The sequence below is a fragment of the Salvelinus alpinus genome, chromosome 3 (genome assembly GCF_045679555.1).
Source record: "Salvelinus alpinus chromosome 3, SLU_Salpinus.1, whole genome shotgun sequence".
NCBI classification, from domain to species: domain Eukaryota; kingdom Metazoa; phylum Chordata; class Actinopteri; order Salmoniformes; family Salmonidae; genus Salvelinus; species Salvelinus alpinus.
The window spans coordinates 44,533,879-44,554,633 of NC_092088.1; the positions used below are offsets into that span (position 1 = coordinate 44,533,879).

The 20,755-nt window shown below is 44.2% G+C and overlaps 1 protein-coding gene across 1 annotated transcript in view; it reads left to right on the forward strand.

The window, feature by feature from the left end:
• LOC139570785 (multimerin-2-like) overlaps window positions 1-20,755 on the forward strand; it is a 27,943-nt gene continuing 7,188 nt past the window's right edge. Inside the window, exons 1-5 of the mRNA XM_071392950.1 lie at window positions 1-450; window positions 8,451-8,573; window positions 15,920-16,026; window positions 16,304-16,387; window positions 17,280-17,522. Of these exons, the coding sequence (XP_071249051.1) occupies window positions 83-450; window positions 8,451-8,573; window positions 15,920-16,026; window positions 16,304-16,387; window positions 17,280-17,522 (925 nt within the window). The 5' untranslated portion in view covers window positions 1-82. The remainder of the gene's footprint in view (window positions 451-8,450; window positions 8,574-15,919; window positions 16,027-16,303; window positions 16,388-17,279; window positions 17,523-20,755) is intronic.

The following is a 20,755-nucleotide window of genomic DNA, read 5'->3' on the forward strand; positions in this document are numbered from 1 at the left end:
TCTATTTGGTCTCAGGAGAGGTCTCAGACACTTTTGGCAGCTAGCTAGTGTGGATAGATCAGGACCAGGCAGGGAAGCAGACATGACAACTGTGGGGGAACTGATGCTGCTGGTGCTGGGGCTGCTGGTGACAGCTCATTGTGAGGTCAGGGCCAGAGATCCAGAGGTGGAGGAAGAGGACCCAGACCTGCCTCTGGAGAGAGAAGGCTTGGATACCCAGGGGATGAGGGTAGGAGTCCATCCTGAACCTGGGGGGATTGACATTCCCCACCTCAGGACAGGACCCCGTGGCCACGAACCTGATGTGCCTGGATCTGCCCGCCACCCTCTGGGGCATGGGCCACATGGACAACCCCATCAGGTTGGTCCTGGACAAAAACCCCTGGGTCTGCTGCCCGAGAAGAGTGCTCCCCCACCAGGAGAGGGAGGGAGCTACCCAGCCCGCACTGGGTAAGTGTTTATTCACAGTAGCTAGCCACCTGTCAGCTGACAGACAGCCTGTGCAGACACGTATTTATAGGAGAAGGAAAACACAGGAACAACCACCTGTGGATTGACAAACACACACATGCACTTCGCAGCATGCACATCAAACAGAACATTACATGTTTGGTCTACCATCATGTGTGAACTAACAGCTACCACCATAGCTGTGGGAAGCAGGGGTGCACTCTCTCTCTCTCTCTCTCTGCACGACTTTGTGGAGTTTCAAATATCGAACGAAGTTGGAAATTGTTGCGCCTCCGTCTGTAATTTTCTTCCCGCATGTTTTGCAAGTTGCAATCCATTTTTTATTGATACAGCGTCGTCTTTATATCCGAAAATAAAACATTTTGGTATCATCTTTCCAAGGGCTCCATCTGAATTCACCCGCCGACATTCCTCTGCACTGCCACGCACAACTTTTTCTCAGCTGGCACAATTTGATTGGCTGCTGTCCAATTCAAACTGTAATCCGTTAAATGAAGAGTTGATGCGCTGCACACTTTTTTTAATAGGATCATTTTTAATATTTTGGGCTTGGGGAGGGTATCAAGTCAGGTCGAGTCATAAGGCTCAAGTCCAAGTCAAGTCACAAGTCATTGGTGTTAAAGTCAAAGTCGAGTTGCAAGTCATCATATTCGTGACTCGAGTCCAAGTCATGTGTCCACACCTCTGGTCAAAACTATAGTTTGTTAACAAGAAATTTGTGGAGTGGTTGAAAAACTACATTTTAATGACTCCAACCTAAGTGTATGTAAACTTCCGACTCCCGTTGTATATGCAGTGCTCCAGAAATATGTCTTTTTAATTTATTTTGGGAATTTCACCCCCCTTTTCTCCTCAATTTCGATATTGTCTCATTGCTACAATCAGCATGAAGCTTGAGCTGATGGGGTGAACTAAACCAAGGTGAAGTGTTTTAGTAAACTTCTACATGTGCCCTCCTGCCTTGGTTTGGCTGGGCTTCTTGTTAATGTCCTCTCTCCAGTCCCACCTCACCAAAGTGTCAAAAGTAGGCACATGGTTTTCCTTACCCGAGCCTAATCAATAACAATTCATCTTAATTGCATAGAAAGCCATATGAGAGCTGTAGCTTTCCTGCAGTTTGTGCTCAGAGCCCAAGCTGCCGGCGGAGCCTGATCTTTGCTCCAGAGCTGGGTTACTGGACATGTCATTATTCTAAACCGGATACATACATTACACCCTAAATTGCAGCGCAGCTAGCCTGATCCGCTGATAATGTGCTCCCCGAGGAGCTAGCTCAAACAGCTAGCGATTAGCCCTCCTTAAGAACAGCTATTTAAACGTTTACTTAATAACGACATCGTTCAAAGAAGACCTTATTTTTCTTATGTGTCACCATTACTGTAATGGAGGTGGTCAGGTTTGGGCCGGCGAGCGTGTAGCCTGTGATAGCTCTGAGGGCCAGGTTTGATTGGATCCTCTTGTGCTGGAGGAGGCTGGGGGTGTCAGTGAGAGGTTCACCCTATGTGTGAATAACTCTTACTCTGCAACAGAAAAAGTGAACTGTCTTTTGCAAACTCTCAACTCAACCAAGGTTCATGGTTCGACTGGATATGTGAGAGGTATGCATACAGTCCTTCCTCTTCATTGTACTTTTTTTTTTTATCAATGTGCTTCGGCCTTGACGTCTGTAAACACATTGGTTGTTAACAATAATAAAACAAAATCGAGAAATTTCAATGACTGAATACCTCTGACATATGAAGAGCACTGACTGTGCAAAGGAAAAGTAAACTGTCGATAAACTTGCAGTCCAACGAAGATGTATTAATAGACGAACAGAGTGGATATGTGAGAGGTATTCAGCCACCCAAGGATGACCAATACGGACGAAACGTCTCTTCTTCTTCTAAACCGTTAAATATATATTTTTGTTTTTACAAACTTCTATTTGTTCGCCAAGAGTGTCTGAATACCTTTAGCATAGGAATAACACTGATTTAACGGTCAGATATCTCCATTTATTTTAGTGCTGAATGGTTTTCAGTTTAGTGTTATTGTCATGTTTTCCTCCCCAGTAACAACAGCTCCTGTTGTTTTGGTGAGTATACTGCTTGGGTGAGTGCTCAGGGTCTAGATGATGTGTGGGCGCGTATGTGTGTGCTACAGTGCTAGGATAATTCCCTCCTGTGGTGCAGACAGTGCGCTTCACTGCTGAGTCCGAGACTGTTTCATTCTGCACACTGCTGGGCCCCCAAAATGCATGTGTTAGAACCCAGGTGGTGGGTGAGGAATGAGGATATACGAGGGGCGTTGGGATGGATGGTTCACGGCTGACGTGAGGCATTGGGTCTTTGGTACGCATGGGGAGCTCTGAAAGGCCACAGACAGCGAGGGAGTGAACTGTAGACCTGTGTGGACTACTACAATCTAGCTAGCAAACAGAACAGAACTATGCAGAAGCAAAGAGGAGCAGAGCCAGACAACAGGCTAAACAACTCATTACAAGAACCCATGAAAACAGGAAGTATGAAGGAGGGGTAGTTTACTGCTTAAGCTGTTTTCATCAATTCTGCTCCAATGTTTAAATGCAACACAGCTCATTCTAGTTCGGGATGGATGTTACTTCTGTAACGTCATCGCTAATGGCAAAGCTCCGTAGACATAATTAACGGTCTTTTAACGACAACTATACTTTTCGCAAATGTTTTTCATCAAGCACTCTCATTAAAATCAACACAATAGTAAGAAAAGCTCAAATAATGAAATCAAGACATGAAAGTGCAGCCCATGTCTAAAGCCTGGTCCTCCTGCTGGGGTCCATCGTGGGGCTCGGAGGCTGTACTGATGACTGTACTGGTGACTGTACTGATTACATGTACCAGCTCCAGCTTCAAGAGCGGAAACATCCGCTCCCTTTCCATCCCTCAGTGGCCCTTCCCGGACCACTCGGAAAAAGGTCATTCCCGACCCATCACCAACGCAGCCAATGGCTGTGTGTCCGGAATGGATGTGTGGAAAAGACCGTTCTGCTTGTTGCTGCTATGCTCTCACATCTCTCTAAAACATGTCCCAAAGGAATCAGCTTTGATTCCCAGTGTTCTCGGTCTCGCCGCTCAGCCACTGGCATTGGCACAAAGGTCTTTTGTGTACAGTCGGGTTTCAGAGTCCATGGCGACTCAATGGCTAACAGGACCCCCATACCCATCTGGTTATTTTCTCTTTTCGTTTCTGAATCAACATCATCTGCAGCAGTCAGGGTCCTCTGCAGAATTTAAACACTCTCCGACACAACGTGGCTTTTCTTGAAAGCAAAAAAAAAATATCATAATGATGGCCACTAGTGCAGCATAAAGGGGATAGTGTTATCCAGGCCAGCTGTACTGTATAAGAAACAAGCAAAAGAGGAGTCCTGGCTTTGAAACCCAGCCAAAATAACATTGTAGATCTTCTGTTAATATTAGTTCTTCATTTATCTTGCGAAAGGAGTCTCTGGTCTGGTGTTATTGGTACTATAAAACATCTAGGATTTAGTTAAATGACATGACTCTTCAACAAAGACTACAGAGCTTCTTAGCTTAGCTTAGCTTAGTTAGCCCGTTTTGGAAACCTCAGCTCCTCCAACCCAGAGGCCTAATCAACCACCCAGAACGCCACGAATAGACTGTGGGAGAGGACAGTGTCGCTGTGTGAACACAGTCTTAGTATCATATCACCATAATAGAGAAACTCACCACCAAAGCTGTATGACAGAGCTGTATGAAGGTTTGTCCAATGGATTTGCAGTGTATGTGTGTGTGTGTGTGTGTGTGTGTGTATACTGTGTGGTGGAGTGTCTCAGGATGGAGTAGGTTAGCGCTGCGTGAGAGCATCAGATGCTTCCTTCCTGGTCGGAGCCAAAGAGGGGTGATGTTCTGGGAGTTGTAGGCCTACAGGAGGTACGACCACAGCTATTGTGCTCTCCCAGAGATGGCCCTTCATGATTTCACAGCAGACCAGGAGGAAGCGACACCGGGCAGCTCTGACTCAGACCTGCCAAGCTAGTGGCACAGTGGTGGGGTTGAGCATGGAAGGGACAGATATTGGACGTTGACAAATAGAAATTCACATTGACAAATTTGAATTTCCAATGAAAAAGTTCAACTTTGCAAGCAGTCGGTGGGAACCCTAATTCCTAGAATGCGAAAGCACTTTGCCACTGCTGTTGGCTGGTAAGAATCTAGTATCCGCCTTCTTCTCAGCCAGAAAGTGAGTGCACATTTACCTTGGGAGAGCAGAAAGAGCAGACCTCAATGTTCTCACATTGTAAAAGTTTAATATTATTGATCTATTGTGAAATATCAAAGATGAGATCAAGCGCAGAACACTGTTTGTGACACACTAGAGGCCAAAACAATCTTAAAGTATCAGTCAATTCACCTCTAGTCAATTCACCAGGCATTCCACTCTCTGAGTTTCCATTCAGTCCTGTTGAACGAGGATATTACTCAAAATGTCCTTTGTTTTTGTATGTGAAGGGACACATTCTCTCCTTGCATTTGCTTTCTTATTTGCTTTGGAATGGCGATCGTCATGTACTGAAAACTTGTTAGACGAGCTTGTTTGTTGTGGCACTGTTTAGTATGTGTAAGGGTGAACGCCGTGGTAGAGCTGGAGGCTGTTAGGGGGTTCAGGAGACCTTGTTCTCTCAGTTTATGAAATATAAACTTAGTGCTGGGTTGTGACACCCCTCCTCCCCACTCTTTATCCAGCAGGAGTTCCCCTCCTAAAGGGGGTTGTAGCTTACTGGGCCAAGAGAAAGACAGTCTTGGATCAGAGTGAGAGAAAAGGTGAAACATCTTGTAGAAGTCAACTGTCATCATTTCTACACGTTCTCTGTCTCTGCAGTGTAAAGTAAGTCTCAAAACGAACCGCAGCGGTATATGTGTCTGTACAATACACGAAGGACTTCGCAAACACTCCAATGTCAGGGCCACAACGATGCAGCCACTTGCTTGTTGCCTTGGAAACAGATGAAGTATTTTGGTTTAATCCTCTCCACTCCTCTGCAGCTGCACCCCTGGAACGTCAAAGCTCTTTGTTTGGTCTGGCCTGGACACAGAAGTGGTGGATTAGAGAGCCAATGACACACTCATGTTGAGAATTGTCCAATACATGGTCCTGTGAGTCCCACGGCTTGATTCATGACTGACGCCCTGGAGGGGGGGGGGGGGGGGGATACTGTACGTACATACGTCTTAAAGTTCCTCTTAAGCTTGAATGGGTGAGCCAGATCAGATAAAGATTGTCCTGTTCGGGGAAAACACTCCTACTCAAACACACAAACACGCAGAGTTAATTAACCCTTGAACAAATTCAGCCTTCATGCAATGCTACAGACCACAGTGGAAGGGAGTGGTTTGGCAAAACATAGCAGCCACTTTGCCTCGCCTCACAGGTTCAGCAAGGTAAGCCAGAAAAAACACCAAACTACAGATCTGACATGTCACACTCTACCACGTGTCAGTTTGAGGGGCCCCAGGCCAGACCTGCTCGCCTGGTGTTTAGTCAACTCTGTCCCCCGTTGATGGGACAGAGGGGCGTGAGGTTTGTCTCAAACAGACTGGTCGAGACAGGGCCACCCAGGAGCAGTTAAATTCATCCCCCTCTGCACCTGTCTCACCTGGTGTCAGGGGCGAGATGACCCCTGCAGTGTTGTAGACTGACCCCTGGCTATCCTATACCTTCTCTAATGGGTTGTTTGGACAGTCTGGGTCTGAAGCAGGTTAGCAAATCTCAGTGCAGGTTTGTGCTGGTTAGGGAGGGTCAGAAGGGGAGAGCCGCTGTGGCCCCCATGAAGGTCATGGGGGCCAAATGGAACAAGAAGGCATAATTCTCCAGAAACTGAGATAAATGAATACCTGTGGAATTCATTGAAATCAAATCTGCTGGTAAATAAAAGTGAATACAATTTCCCCGATTAGATATATGCAGACAGCAGTGTGAAGGTCCTGACAAGAAAGCTAGCCCATAGATGATGTCTTGGCCCAGTCAGCAGTTGCTACGTGCTGAGAAGGCAGAGTTGGAAGCAGGGGATCATTCTTTCATCACTACCCTCGAGAGGAGCCAGGTGGGTGACTCACCATGCCAGGCCTGGGCACTGAAGCTGGCAGTAAAAGACCCATTATATAGTAATGAAGGGTAGATAGGGGTCAGGAGGGAGACTGTAAAATATAAAAAGCAATTGTAAAATAGAAAAGGGATAAAAACGTCAAAAGAAATGTAGGCCACCGAAACGATACGTTCTTCAAGAGTCCAACAACACCCAAATAAGGTTGGATGAAAAGGCAGATGCTGCTGAATGGATTTTATTTTTGGCCCTGTGAAAAATAAATCAAAAAGACTTAGATTATGGGAAGTCCAGTGGTCAGTGCCGGATGCTATGTTTGTAGCCCTGACCTGTAGAAACAGGAAGGAAAACCACAGAATTGCAAACAAGCAAACTGTGAGACAGCAGCAGTAGTTGAGGGAGAGAGCGCTGTAAGCACAGGAGGAAGACAGACCTTCACCCCAGAAACCTATAATAGTATAGAATAAAACTTTATTGTCCATCCAGGATGGAAGTTTTTCTTTGGCAACACCTTACATTAAAAGAATGACATACACAAACATTCTCACGTCACACATATATGCAGTATGCTGAACTGACTGTTTTATACTAAAAACAGGACATACATTCACTCACAACTGACAGCTGCCCCAACTGCACTGTTAAAATAGATAGATAAGTACATATACCAATACAATTGACATTGCATTTAGTAGTCCAACACCTTCGTCTTGGCCATGGGCATGCTAAAGCGCCGGCCAGAGGGAAGCCTTTTGAACTGAGGGTGTAGAAGGTGGGAGGAGGTCGCCAACGATGCCAGGAGTGTGCAAAGCTGTCATCAAGGCAAAGGGTGGCTACTTTGAAGAATCTCAAGTATAAAATATATTTGGATTTGTTTAACACTTTTTTGGTTACTACATGATTCCATATGTGTTATTTCATAGTTTTGATGTCTTCACTGTTATTCTACAATGTAAAAAAATTAAGAAAAACCCTTGAATGAGTAGGTGTGTCCAAACTTTTGACTGGTACTGTACCAGAATAATGGTAATCTGTCCAAACTCGCGTGGTAGATAGAATGGCCTGAATGATATAATGAGCATCTCATAGTCTCTGGTGAACACTTGTTCAATCACATTACACTGTGTGGCCCAAGTATTAACTACAACGATACACAGCCGCCAGCTATTGATTTATGTGATGTTGTTTTGTCTCCATCTGCTCTAATGACAGTGTATCCATCACTGTTCACATCAAAGTTGTCCTGCTTGAGCCACGTTTCTGTAAAGCAGATTGCTTGCTTCTCCCAAAGTCGCCTTCAAATTTAGCCTTGGCCCGCTAACTCATCCAGTTTATTATTTAGTGACCGCACATTTGACATGGTGATCACTGGGAGCGGGTGACAGCTTCCCCGCCTCCGTAGTCTGTTCCTGACACCACCGCTTGAGCCTCGCTTCTTCTTAGTTTCCGTTTTTGACTTTGTAGAACCACAATCAGGTAAGGCAATGGTGCTTTCGAGGGTGTGAGCTTTATCTTGGAAAGAGAGCAGATTCTCACAGGTGTAGGTTATCAACGGGTGTAAGTGATGGTGGTTGTTTTACTCACTGACTCCATACAATCTCCGTTAGTAATGGTGAAGTTTTTTGAATATTACAGCAATCAGGATGAACAGGGTCACAGCCATGTACAATCCACTTTAAAACTTGCGACGCACTTGGACGTAGACTAAACAAAACAAAGTTGAGCGATATAACTATAAACAAACGAACAGGGTCTGGCAGCAGCGCCGTGCCCCTAGAGGATGTAATATCTCTCCATAGATTATCTCAACGGTCTCCCAGTTTCCGGTGTCATTACACACAGAGATTGCACAGTATCAAAGGAATGGCGCTGTGTGTGTGTCTCTCTCTTTCAGGAACTGGTGTGCATTCGTGCACCGCCGCATTGTCACCACGGCTGTCTCCTGTGGCACAGAGGAATACACCATCAAGTCTCAGAGCCCCTGTCCCAACGGCACACCTGACTGCCAGCTTGTCATGTGAGTTCATCCCACTGTGCATTCAAACGTCAACTCAAACCACATACTAACAGTACAATGCATTATATTACAGATTGCATGATGCACACTCAGATTCTCCAATCGCCCACACACATCTTGTTAATTTTTGTGTGTTTTATTTCAACTTTATTTCGTCAAGGAGTCATACTGAGAGCAAGGCCTCTTTTACAGATGAGCCCTGAATGACAGAAATGACAGAAAAGAAACATCAAAATATGAATACAAAATGCAAAACACGGTCATAACATACACACACATTCATTCATCAGTAATAAGGTCCTCAATCAGCTTTCTGAATTTCCCTAGAGGCACTAGAACATCACATTTAAGAACATTTCGAAACTTGTTCCACATATAAGGTACAAGAAAACTAAAAGCTAATTTACCTACAGTGCATTCGGAAAGTATTCAGACCCCTTCCTATGTAGTACTGTGCACCTCCCATAGTCTGTTCTGGACTTGGGGATTGTGAAGAGACCTTTGGTGGCATGTCTTGTGGGGTTTGCATGGGTGTCCAAGCTGTGTGCTAGTAGTTCAAATAGACAGCTCAGTGCATTCAACATGTCAATACCTCTCACATGTTGTGATGAAGTCAATCTCTCCTCCACTTTGAGCCAGGAGAGATTGACATGCATATTATTAATGTTAGCTCGCTGTGTACATCCAAGGGCCAGCTATTATGCCCTGTTCTGAGCCAATTGCACATTTCCAAAGTCCCTCTTTGTGGCACCTGACCACACGACTGAACAGCAGTCCAGGTGTGACAAAACTAGGGCCTGTAGGACCTACCCTGTTGATAGTGTTGTTAAGAAGGCAGAGCAGCGCTTTATTACGGACAGACTTCTCCCCATTTTAGCTACTGTTGTATAAATAATGTATGTTTTGACCATGACAGTTTACAATCCAGGGTTACTCCAAGCAGTTTAGTCACCTCAACTTGTTCAATGTCCACATTCTTTATTACAAGATTTAGTTGAGGTTTAGGGTTTAGTGAATGATTTTTCCCAAATACAATGCTTTTAGTTTTTGAAATATGTAAGACTAACGTATTCCTTGCCACCCACTCTGAAACTAACTGCAGCTCTTTGTTAAGTGTTGCAGTTATTTCAGTTGCTTTAGTAGCTAACGGGTATAGTGTTGAGTCAACCGCATACATAGACACCCTGGCTTTACTTAACGCCAGTGGCATGTTGTTAGTAAAGATTGAAAAAAGTAAGGGGCCTAGACAGCATGCCTGGGAAATTCCTGATTCTACCTGGATTTTGTTGGAGAGGCTTCCATTAAAGAACACACTCTGTGCCCTGTTGGACAGGTAACTCTTTATCCACAATAGGGGGTGTAAAGCCATAACACATTTTTCCAGCAGTAGACTATGATCGATAATGTCAAAAGCCGCATTGAAGTCTAACAAAACAGCCCCACAGTATTTTTAGCGTCAGTCCTTTGTGTAAGTGCTTGTTGAATGTCCTTCCCTTTAAGCGTGCTGAAAGGGTGTTTTCAATTTGTTTACTGTAAAATAGCATTGTATCTGGTCAAACACCATTTTTTCCAAAAGTTTACTAAGGGTTGGTAACAGGCTGATTGGTCGGCTATTTGAGCCAGTAAAGGGGGCTTTACTAGTCTTGGGTAGCGGAACGACTTTTGCTTCCCTCCAGGCCTGAGGGCACACACTTTCTAGTAGGTTTAAATTGAAGATATAGCCTCCCGAGTCCCTACGGTGAAGCATGGTGGTGGCAGCATCATGCTGTGGGGATGTTTTTTCAGCGGCAGGGACTGGGAGACTAGTCAGGATCGAGGGAAAGATGAACTGAGCAAAGTACAGAGAGATCCTTGATGAAAACCTGCTCTAGAGCACTCAGGACCTCAGACTGGGGCGAAGGTTCACCTTCCAACAAGACAATGACCCTAAGCACACAGCCAAGACAACGCAGGAGTGGCTTCGGGACATGTCTCTGAATGTCCTTGAGTGGCCCAGCCAGAGCCCGGACTTGAACCCAATCGAAAATCTCTGGAGACCTGAAAATAGCTATGCAGCAATGCTCCCCATCCAACCTGCTAGAGCTTGAGAGGATCTGCAGAGAAGAACGGGAGAAACTCCCCAAATACAGGTGTGCCAAGCTTGTAGCAGCATACCCAAGAAGACTTGAGGCTGTAATCGCTGCCAAAGGTGCTTCAACAAAGTACTGAGTAAAGGGTCTAAATACTTAAGTAAATGTAATATTTAATTAAAAGAAATATTTGAAATGTGCAACAACAAAAAAATTGCCATTATGGGCAATTTTTATCCGTTAAAAATGGATAAACAACGAGGACTATGGAAAATAATGAAGGACCTCACCTTCCATAGGCCTATTTATTTGGCAAGACAGCTGTGCATGGCTTCATCTCACTGTCGAAGACTATATGATATGTTTTGGTTATATGGCTCTCCATTCGCTTTTTGTTTACTGTTAATGTAACTAAATATAGATTGTGTCATGACTTTATTGACCTGAAATTTTGTGTACTTGGTACCCCTGTTTTGTTCTGTTCACATTCATTTGCACGCATTCACAGTTATGTCGGTATTCAAAGCCAAACTTCTATTCAGTAGTTTTGTTTGCATGCATGAATAACTAGGCTCCTACTTTCAGCATTTAGTTTGCATTATTTTGGTAAGACAGCTGTGTGTACGGCTGCATTTACATAGGTTGTTTGTAATAGGTGAATTACCCGATCTATCTTGTAGCCTATACTCATTACCAAAACGGCCTAGCTGTAGGGTGCTGTCCATTGTGCTGATACAGTGCAGCGTAGATTGGTGTGAAACCTGTAGTCTACCTGTCACTTCAAAAGCATTCAATGATCTCAGAGTCTCACCATTTGAACTTTATGTTTATTGTGATATAGCGTAATTATATAAGCAGAACTCAATATAATTCCAATGCAAGAACCCCAAAAAATTGTGCCCCCTCGCCAGTTTCAACTGCCCCTTAGTCACTTTATCCTGACGCTGGGTCTACTCCTGCGAGTACTGCCCATCACCGGCAGGTAAAATCAAATCAAACGCTGTGTGTGGTGCACCTTGGAAGGAATCACTTACTAGGGAGAATAGGGGGGGCTTACTCTTTGCCTGGTCCAGTGAGTATGCTCACTCCGCAAAATACCGCTGGCAGATTTAAAAAAAGGAAATCTCAGGAGGCCCTTGTGCTCCCTATGGGCATGAAGCCTCTGACTGTTACTAACACATATAAGAAAACCCTATTACTACCACTCACATTACTACTGCCGCAAGTACCATTACCACTACTACTATTATTTCACCATAAATACTTCAAGACTAGCAGCACGCACACCACATTTACTTCAGTAAATGGTATTTTTCTAGTTTTATTTTGTTCTTTTATTAGGATCCCAGTTAGCTGTTGCTATTGCAGCAGCTACTCTTCCTGGGGTCCACACAAAGCATAAAATATGACACAATACAGAATATTAATAGACAAGTACAGAGGTATGTACATGCAAAATAGGAAGAAGGTCCTGTACTGACATAAAGCTATAAAAAAACAGACCTATACTATTGGCCTAGATTCAGTAGTATCATCATACATACAGTACATACAGGTAACTGCCAAAATAAAGGAAACGCCAACATAAAGTATCCTAATAGGGCGTTGGGCCACCACGAGCCAGAACAACTTCAATCCACCTTGGCGTAGATTCTACAACAATCTGGAACTCTATTGGAGGGATGCGACAACATGACAAGGTGAAAACTCTGTCAATGTGCTCTTGAGCAAGGCACTTAACCCTAATTTGCTCCAGGGGCGCCATAGTACTATGGCTGACCCTGTAAAACAACACATTGTACTGCCGCTATCCGGTGTATTCCATTATTTAGTATTTTGTTGATCAAATCAAATCAAATGTATTTATATAGCCCTTCTTACATCAGCTGATATCTCAAAGTGCTGTACAGAAACCCAGCCTAAAACCCCAAACAGCAAGCAATGCAGGTGTAGAAGCACGATGGCTAGGAAAAACTCCCTAGAAAGGCCAAAACCTAGGAAGAAACCTAGAGAGGAACCAGGCTATGAGGGGTGGCCAGTCCTCTTCCGGCTGTGCCAGGTGGAGATTATAACAGAACATGGCCAAGATGTTCAAATGTTCATAAATGACCAGCATGGTCAAATAATAATAATCACAGTAGTTGTCGAGGATGCAGCAAGTCAGCACCTCAGGAGTAAATGTCAGTTGGCTTTTCATAGCCAACTGACATTTAAGAGTATCTCTACCGCTCCTGCTGTCTCTAGAGAGTTGAAAACAGCAGGTCTGGGACAGGTAGCATGTCCGGTGAACAGGTCAGGGTTCCATAGCCGCAGGCAGAACAGTTGAAACTGGAGCATCAGCACGGCCAGGTGGACTGGGGACAGCAAGGAGTCATCATGCCAGGTAGTCCTGAGGCATGGTCCTAGGGCTCAGGTCCTCCGAGAGAGAGAAAGAGAGAATTAGAGAGAGCATACTTAAATTCACACAGGACACCGGATAAGACAGGAGAAGTACTCCAGATATAACAAACTGACCCTAGCCCCCCGACACAAACTACTGCAGCATAAATACTGGAGGCTGAGACAGGAGGGGTCAGGAGACACTGTGGACCCATCCGATGATACCCCAGGACAGGGCCAAACAGGAAGGATATAACCCCACCCACTTTGCCAAAGCACAGCCCCCACACCACTAGAGGGATATCTTCAACCACCAACTTACCATCCTGTTGATGGTGTTGGAAAACGCCGTCTCAGGCACCACTCAAGAATCTCCAATAAGAGTTCAATTGGATTAAATTGGGTATTGATCATATTCCGACCTCAATTAGAAAAGGGGACCATCTTAAACAGCTAAACCAAAGGGACAGTTTTTGGATTTACAAACTACAGGCCACTAAATACCCTGGTTTAAATAAAGATATGGATGTCTCACTTTTCCTGTTGGGTCGTGAGAGGTTCCTTTGCTGTCATCTAGTGGACATATTGCTCTATTGCCCTCAGGTATGTTTAGACGGCTGTGGTCCATGTTTGATCTAGTGTACTATAAAATAGATGGCTCTCCTATTCTTACCACTTTGCCTAGTCATATTCAAGGTTAGACCAACTTTTCTAGGGGTTGATGCTTCTAGCCTTGATTTGCATTTTGATAACGTTTCACTTTTTAATAAGTAAATTATTGCTTACTATGTGTCGTCCTTTTAATTCCATAAGCCTGTCCTCTTCAAATCAGGGTTGATTGTAAAACGCTGTTCAAAAGAGGACATTGTATTATCATATCTTTGTACTCGCTGATGAAAGCCATGCAGCGAAAACGCGTCAGTTATTAATCTTTGTTTCCATTTGACATGCCGTACAAATAAAGGCATTTTAATTAATTATATGAAGAGTGCCTTGGTCCTCTTTTCTTTTTTGAAGAGTTCAATTGGATTGAGATCTGGTGACTGAGATGGTCATGGCATATGGTTTACATCATTTTTATGCTCAACAAACCATTCAGTGACCCCTCGTGCCCTGTGGTTGTGGGCATTGTCATCCTATGGGGGCGTAGCCATGGTAGCCAAAATAATGGCCTGCCCAGCATTTTTATAGCACAATGGGATGTTAATTGCTTAATTAACTTAGGAACCACACCTGTGTGGAAACACCTGCTTTCAATATACTTTGTAGCCCTCATTTACTTAAGCGTTTCCATTATTTTGACAGCTACCTGTGTATCAGTTTACATACACATACACCTTATTTAGGTCAGATAGGAGAGAGGCGTTGTGCCGTGAGGTGTTTTATTTGTTGATTTTTTAAAGCACATTTTACTGTTTGCTTGAGTAATTTGATGAGATGGGAGTTCCATGTAAACATGGCTCTGTATAATACTGTGCATTTCCTGAAATTTGTTTTGGATTTGGGGACTATGAAGAGACCGCTGGTGTCATGTATGGTGGGGTTAAGCATGTCTGTCCGAGCTGTATGTTATTTAATTATACAGACAATTTGGGATCTTTAACACAGTCATTTTTCTCATAAAAACAAGAAGTGACGCAGTACATTTTTCCTCTACTTTGAGCCACGAGAGACTGGCATGCATCTTGTTGATATTGACCTTCTGTTTACAGTGAAGCCCAAGATGTGCTGCTCTGTTGTGGACACCAGCTGCAGCTTTTCCGAGCTCCTTCTTTGCAGCTCTTGACCATATAACTGGGCCATAGATGTGGTAGAACCAGAGCCTGCAGGACTTGTTTGCTTGAACGTGTTGTTAAAAATGCACCATCACAGATAGACCCCTCCTCTTCACAAGGATAGAATCTAAATGCCTTGACCGTGATCATTTACAGTGTACGGGAACACCAAGAAGTTTATTTTCCTCTACTTGCTCAATAGCCACATCATTCATTACCAGATTCAGCTGAGGTCTAGTAGTTAGGGAATGGTTTGTACCCAATACAATGCTTTTAGTCAGAATGTGAGTTATGCTGTCACATTCAGGGGTGTCTCAGTTATTTTCAAGGGACCTCCTATGGTGCACACTTTTTTTATGGGCCTAATAGTAAAGACGCCATGTAACGGTAATAATAGTTTTCTTTTAAGGTGGGGGGGGGGGGGCATGAACACAACCAGTCAGGTTTTCTGTCCGTCCACTCCAAAAAAAATCCAGCATCCAAACCGTGCACTGACGCCATTTGATGAATGGAAAAAGAGATCTGTTACAAAGCACCAAAAAGTGTAATGACATTCACTGACACTCTTGTAGCCTGAATTAACTGATGTTTCTTGCTTACAAAATGACCTTTCTTGTAGAAAAAAAAAGTTGGGACACCTGAAAAAGGGCTGAGATATGGGACTTTCCCGGGATGACAAGTGCAGCCCAATAACTGTGCAGCCATATGGAATAGCTTGTTTAAAACCATGACACAGAGGTGGGGGTGTACGTTTAATTTGGAATAAGCTTTTATTTTAAAATGTACCACTGTAGCAGTACAAATTGAATTTTAAACAAATAGGAGAATGATTAAATTTGCATTGTTTAGAATCAAAGTTGCAAAGTTAAACTTTGTTGCATTTAGTGGGACTCAAACAAAATTTGTTCAATAAGTTTACCGAGAACTGGCAGCAAGCTGATTGGTCGGATATTAGAGCAAGTAAGGGAGCTTTACCATTGTTGGGTAGTGGAATCACTTAAGCTTCTCTCCAGGTTTGTGGACAAATACTTTTCAAAAGACTCATATTAAAGATATGGCAAATAGGAGTTGTAATCAGGTGTAATCCAATGTTTTTGGTTTGTGTGTTTTTATGTGTGTTTAGGTACAAGCTCTCTACCCGGCCAGTGTACAGATTAAACCAGAAGATCTTCACCGCCTTGTTGTGGAGGTGCTGCACGGGACATGGAGGGGAGAACTGCGAGGAAACGGGTACTGATACAGAGCTACACACAACTGATACACACATGGTACAAGAAGTAACCTTATGGTGCAATATGCCTCCACAGGCCTACTCTAAATTGTCTCCTTTATTACTTGCAGAGTTTGGCTCTTGTTATCTCAAGTAGATTTCCTGTGTGTGAAATGGCCCTTAACTCCGCGAGAGGAACCGGCTGGGAAATTAATGTGTTTACAAAACCTGTGGAACCAATAAAAGTAACATCCTCTCTCCGTGCTCCTGCTCTCTTCCTCTATCTCCCTTCCCCAGTAGCTGATGGCCATATATCTGACTCTGCAGACCCCACAATGGCAGGACGACCACATCCAGGAGACACTGAGCCTCACCACACAGGTAGAGGTCTGCTCATCAGAGGGAGGGAGGGGGGGGGTGACTGGGTAAGCTGCCCTCGATCAAATGCCCCGTGACGTCCTCTCTGACTCAAACTGAATAAACTGAGGAAACGCCAGTGGCCAGGAGAGCGAGTGTTTGGGTAAATGCTATAGCAGGCTGTGGGATGTTCGTCACTTCCCGGGGGAGGGAGGAAAGGGTTTGTGAACCGTTCTCAGGACATCGAGCAAGGCCTTAAAAGGGGGTGTTGACCCCATCCCAGCCTGCCCTAAGCCCTCCAACTATGTCTCTCGTGTGTATTTATGAGCCCAAACACACCAGTACACAAACACATTTGCAGGCATGAGAGAAAGAAAGACTGTAAACAGTCAGAAGCCTGAGACACTAGGCACCTAAAAAGAACCCTCTGCACTTTTGGGCCAGTTTTAGGTAACAAAGACGTAAAGTCCCTCGTTGTCAGGTGGGCCGCTCTCAGTCCCTCCACGTCCCTTATTGAGAGCGCTTCCTAAACCGTAGAGGGCTCACATATTGAATTCTTTACCACCACTGGAGTCGAATAGCTATTGTATTACACACACTAATCAAGCACACCCACAGGGTTGGCTGGAGTGGGGTCAGAAGTGGTGGACAGAGAGCTAACCTAAGGCTATGGTTCTCAGGGTCAGGGGAGTTGTCTGCCCACTGACATAGCTACTGCTCTGTGGCCCTGTGCCAGTCCAAGAGGAATCATATAACCACAATCCAAGTGCTGTGATCACAGTTCCCGTCAACAGATACAACAATGTGCCACTGGAGAAACAAGGACAAAGTGTGGTTAAACATATTTACCTTGATAAAAGCCATGGTTGAAATCCCCCCTCCTACAATTCGATCCATCGGTCTGTTATCTGTCTAGGCGCTCAGTCTCGACTCCCCCACCGTCCTGAGTGGGAGCAGAATGACTTCCAGGTGTCTGAGAATCCTCTGTACGAGAGCCATCCCTCAGAGGCTGACAACAACAACGACACACACACAGATTCCCGAGAGCCCCCCTCATACCCTCGACAGGCCCAGGAGCACATCCCTCACCATGGCGATGACCACCCCCACCACCCGCACCCATACCCCAACCACCGCCTGCAGGATTTCGATAATGGAGGTGAGTTGGGACCCTAGAATCACCATTACTGTACTAAAATCATGATAACCACACTGAGCAAAAGTTAGGGAAATGTTAGGAAGCCTGATTAAAACAAGTTATGTTAGGACCTCCAAGACCAGGATTGTGACTGTGCTTTAGGAGGTAGAACGTTTTCACCACTGCCAAAACCAGGGCCATGAAAAGGAGGCACGGTCGTCATTGGCAACACCCCTAACACCATCTGTCAACCTCTTTGAGACATGCAAAAACATGTTCATCCACTATCTCATAGACCATAACAAACCTGCAAGGAATGGGCCATTCAATGTCAATACAAAACAACTATGAAAATCAACAGAACTTTCAGACAGTAGCAAAATCTTGTCTCTAAGCTCCTGTTTGGCATGTTTACACTCCCAGGTCTTATTTATGCCCTACCGTCTGGTCAATTGCCTGTCTCAACCACATCCCCTGAGAGAATTGACAGGCTTTAGACTAGTGCAGTAAATAATCCACAGTTGACCGGAGGAAGGCTTGACCGGGGGGGGGGGGCACAAACGCCTGCTTAGTGTCCTCCCACCCCCTTCATTAGCTTCCTTCCCAGGAAATCCTCTCTTCCTTCTGGAAAAAATGCCCCCCCCTCATACATTGTGTACAGATGATGTAATCCACAATAGGATGGTGACTTAAGGGGCCTAACATACCGTAGTGTGAGGTCTCATATTCTAGCCACACATGGTGACAGCCTCGGGAAGTATGGGTGCTGGAGGTGCAGCAGCACCCCCTGGCAGTGGAATCGTAAAAACTGCAAGGATTAAAAAAATAAAGATTTTTCATTGCATTATTGATATAAATGATCAGAAAAACTGAGATATTTATAGCCTATTTGGGCCCCATTCTGCATGGAAAGCTCTCAGCTCTGTTTTGTAAGCAGTGTGCTCATGATATGCTATTATCTATTCAGTTGTGGGGGTTTGGAGTTTGATACGCGCTCTGCTGTACGGTGGACATTTAAGTTTGAGTCGGGTCTCTTTCGCTCCCTCCTCCATAAACCTCCCCCCCTCCCAAATAATGTGTGTGTGTGTGTGTATATATATATATATATATATATATCTCATTGTGTTTACTTGATAGCTACCTACACAAATAGCTAGCTAGAACAAAGTGTTAATAAGATAAAAATTGATTAAAAAGATTTAAAAGCAATACAAATAAAAGTTGTCCAGTAGGCATCTACAGAGGGAGCTAAGAGCTGTGTTGTCGGTCATTTCCAAGCAACTTCAGTAAAAAGGCAGATCCTCAGGAGGACTTAGCATATATAAAAATATGGTAAATATATACAGTGGGGAGAACAAGTATTTGATACACCGCCGATTTTGCAGGTTTTCCTACTTACAAAGCATGTAGAGGTCTGTAATTTTTATCATAGGTACACTTCAACTGTGAGAGACAGAATCTAAAACAAAAATCCAGAAAATCACATTGTATAATTTTTAAGTATTTAATTTGCATTTTATTGCATGACATAAGTATTTGATACATCAGAAAAGCAGAACTTAATATTTGGTACAGAAACCTTTGTTTGCAATTACAGCGTTCATACGTTTCCTGTAGTTCTTGACCAGGTTTGCACACACTGCAGCAGGGATTTTGGCCCACTCCTCCATACATACCTTCTCCAGATCCTTCAGGTTTCGGGGCTGTCGCTGGGCAATACAGACTTTCAGCTCCCTCCAAAGATTTTCTATTGGGTTCAGGTCTGGAGACTGTCTAGGCCACTCCAGGACCTTGAAATGCTTCTTACGGAGCCACTCCTTAGTTGCCCTGGCTGTGTGTTTCGGGTCGTTGTCATGCTGGAAGACCCAGCCACGACCCATCTTCAATGCTCTTACTGAGGGAAGGAGGTTGTTGGCCAAGATCTCGCGATACATGGCCCCATCCATCCTCCCCTCAATACAGTGCAGTCGTCCTGTCCCCTTTGCAGAAAAGCATCCCCAAAGAATGATGTTTCCACCTCCATGCTTCACGGTTGGGATGGTGTTCTTGGGGTTGTACTCATCCTTCTTCTTCCTCCAAACACGGCGAGTGGAGTTTAGACCAAAAAGCTCTATTTTTGTCTCATCAGACCACATGACCTTCTCCCATTCCTCCTCTGGATCATCCAGATGGTCATTGGCAAACTTCAGACGGGCCTGGACATGCACTGGCTTGAGCAGGGGGACCTTGCGTGCACTGCAGGATTTTAATCCATGACGGCGTAGTGTGTTACTAATGGTTTTCTTTGAGACTGTGGTCTCAGCTCTCTTCAGGTCATTGACCAGGTCCTGCCGTGTAGTTCTGGGCTGATCCCTCACCTTCTTCATGATCATTGATGCCCCACGAGGTGAGATCTTGCATGGAGCCCCAGACCGAGGGTGATTGACCGTCATCTTGAACTCCTTCCATTTTCTAATAATTGCGCCAACAGTTGTTGCCTTCTCACCAAGCTGTTTTTCTATTGTCCTGTAGCCCATCCCAGCCTTGTGCAGGTCTACAATTTTATCCCTGATGTCCTTACACAGCTCTCTGGTCTTGGCCATTGTGGAGAGGTTGGAGTCTGTTTGATTGAGTGTGTGGACAGGTGTCTTTTATACAGGTAACGAGTTCAAACAGGTGGAGTTAATACAGGTAATGAGTGGAGAACAGGAGGGCTTCTCAAAAAAAAACTAACAGGTCTGTGAGAGCCGGAATTCTTACTGGTTGGTAGGTGATCAAATACTTATGTCATGCAATAAAATGCAAATTAATTACTTAAAAATCATACAATGTGATTTTCTGGATTTTTGTTTTAGATTCCATCTCTCACAGTTGAAGTGTACCTATGATAAAAATTACAGACCTCTACATGCTTTGTAAGTAGGAAAACCTACAAAATTGACAGTGTATCAAATACTTGTTCTCCCCACTGTATATATATATACACACACACACACACTACAAAATATATATATATATATATACACACACATACACTACAAAAGTTTGGGTTGGGGTCACTTAGAAATGTCCTTGTTTTTGAAAGAAAAGTACATTTTTCTGTCCATTAAAATAACATAAAATTGATCAGAAATACAGTGTAGACATTGTTAATGTTGTAACTGACTATTGTAGCTGGAAACGGCTGATTTTCTTATGGAATATCTACATAGGCGTCTAGAGGCCCGTTACCAGCAACTATCACTCCTGTGTTCCAATGGCACGTTGTGTTAGCT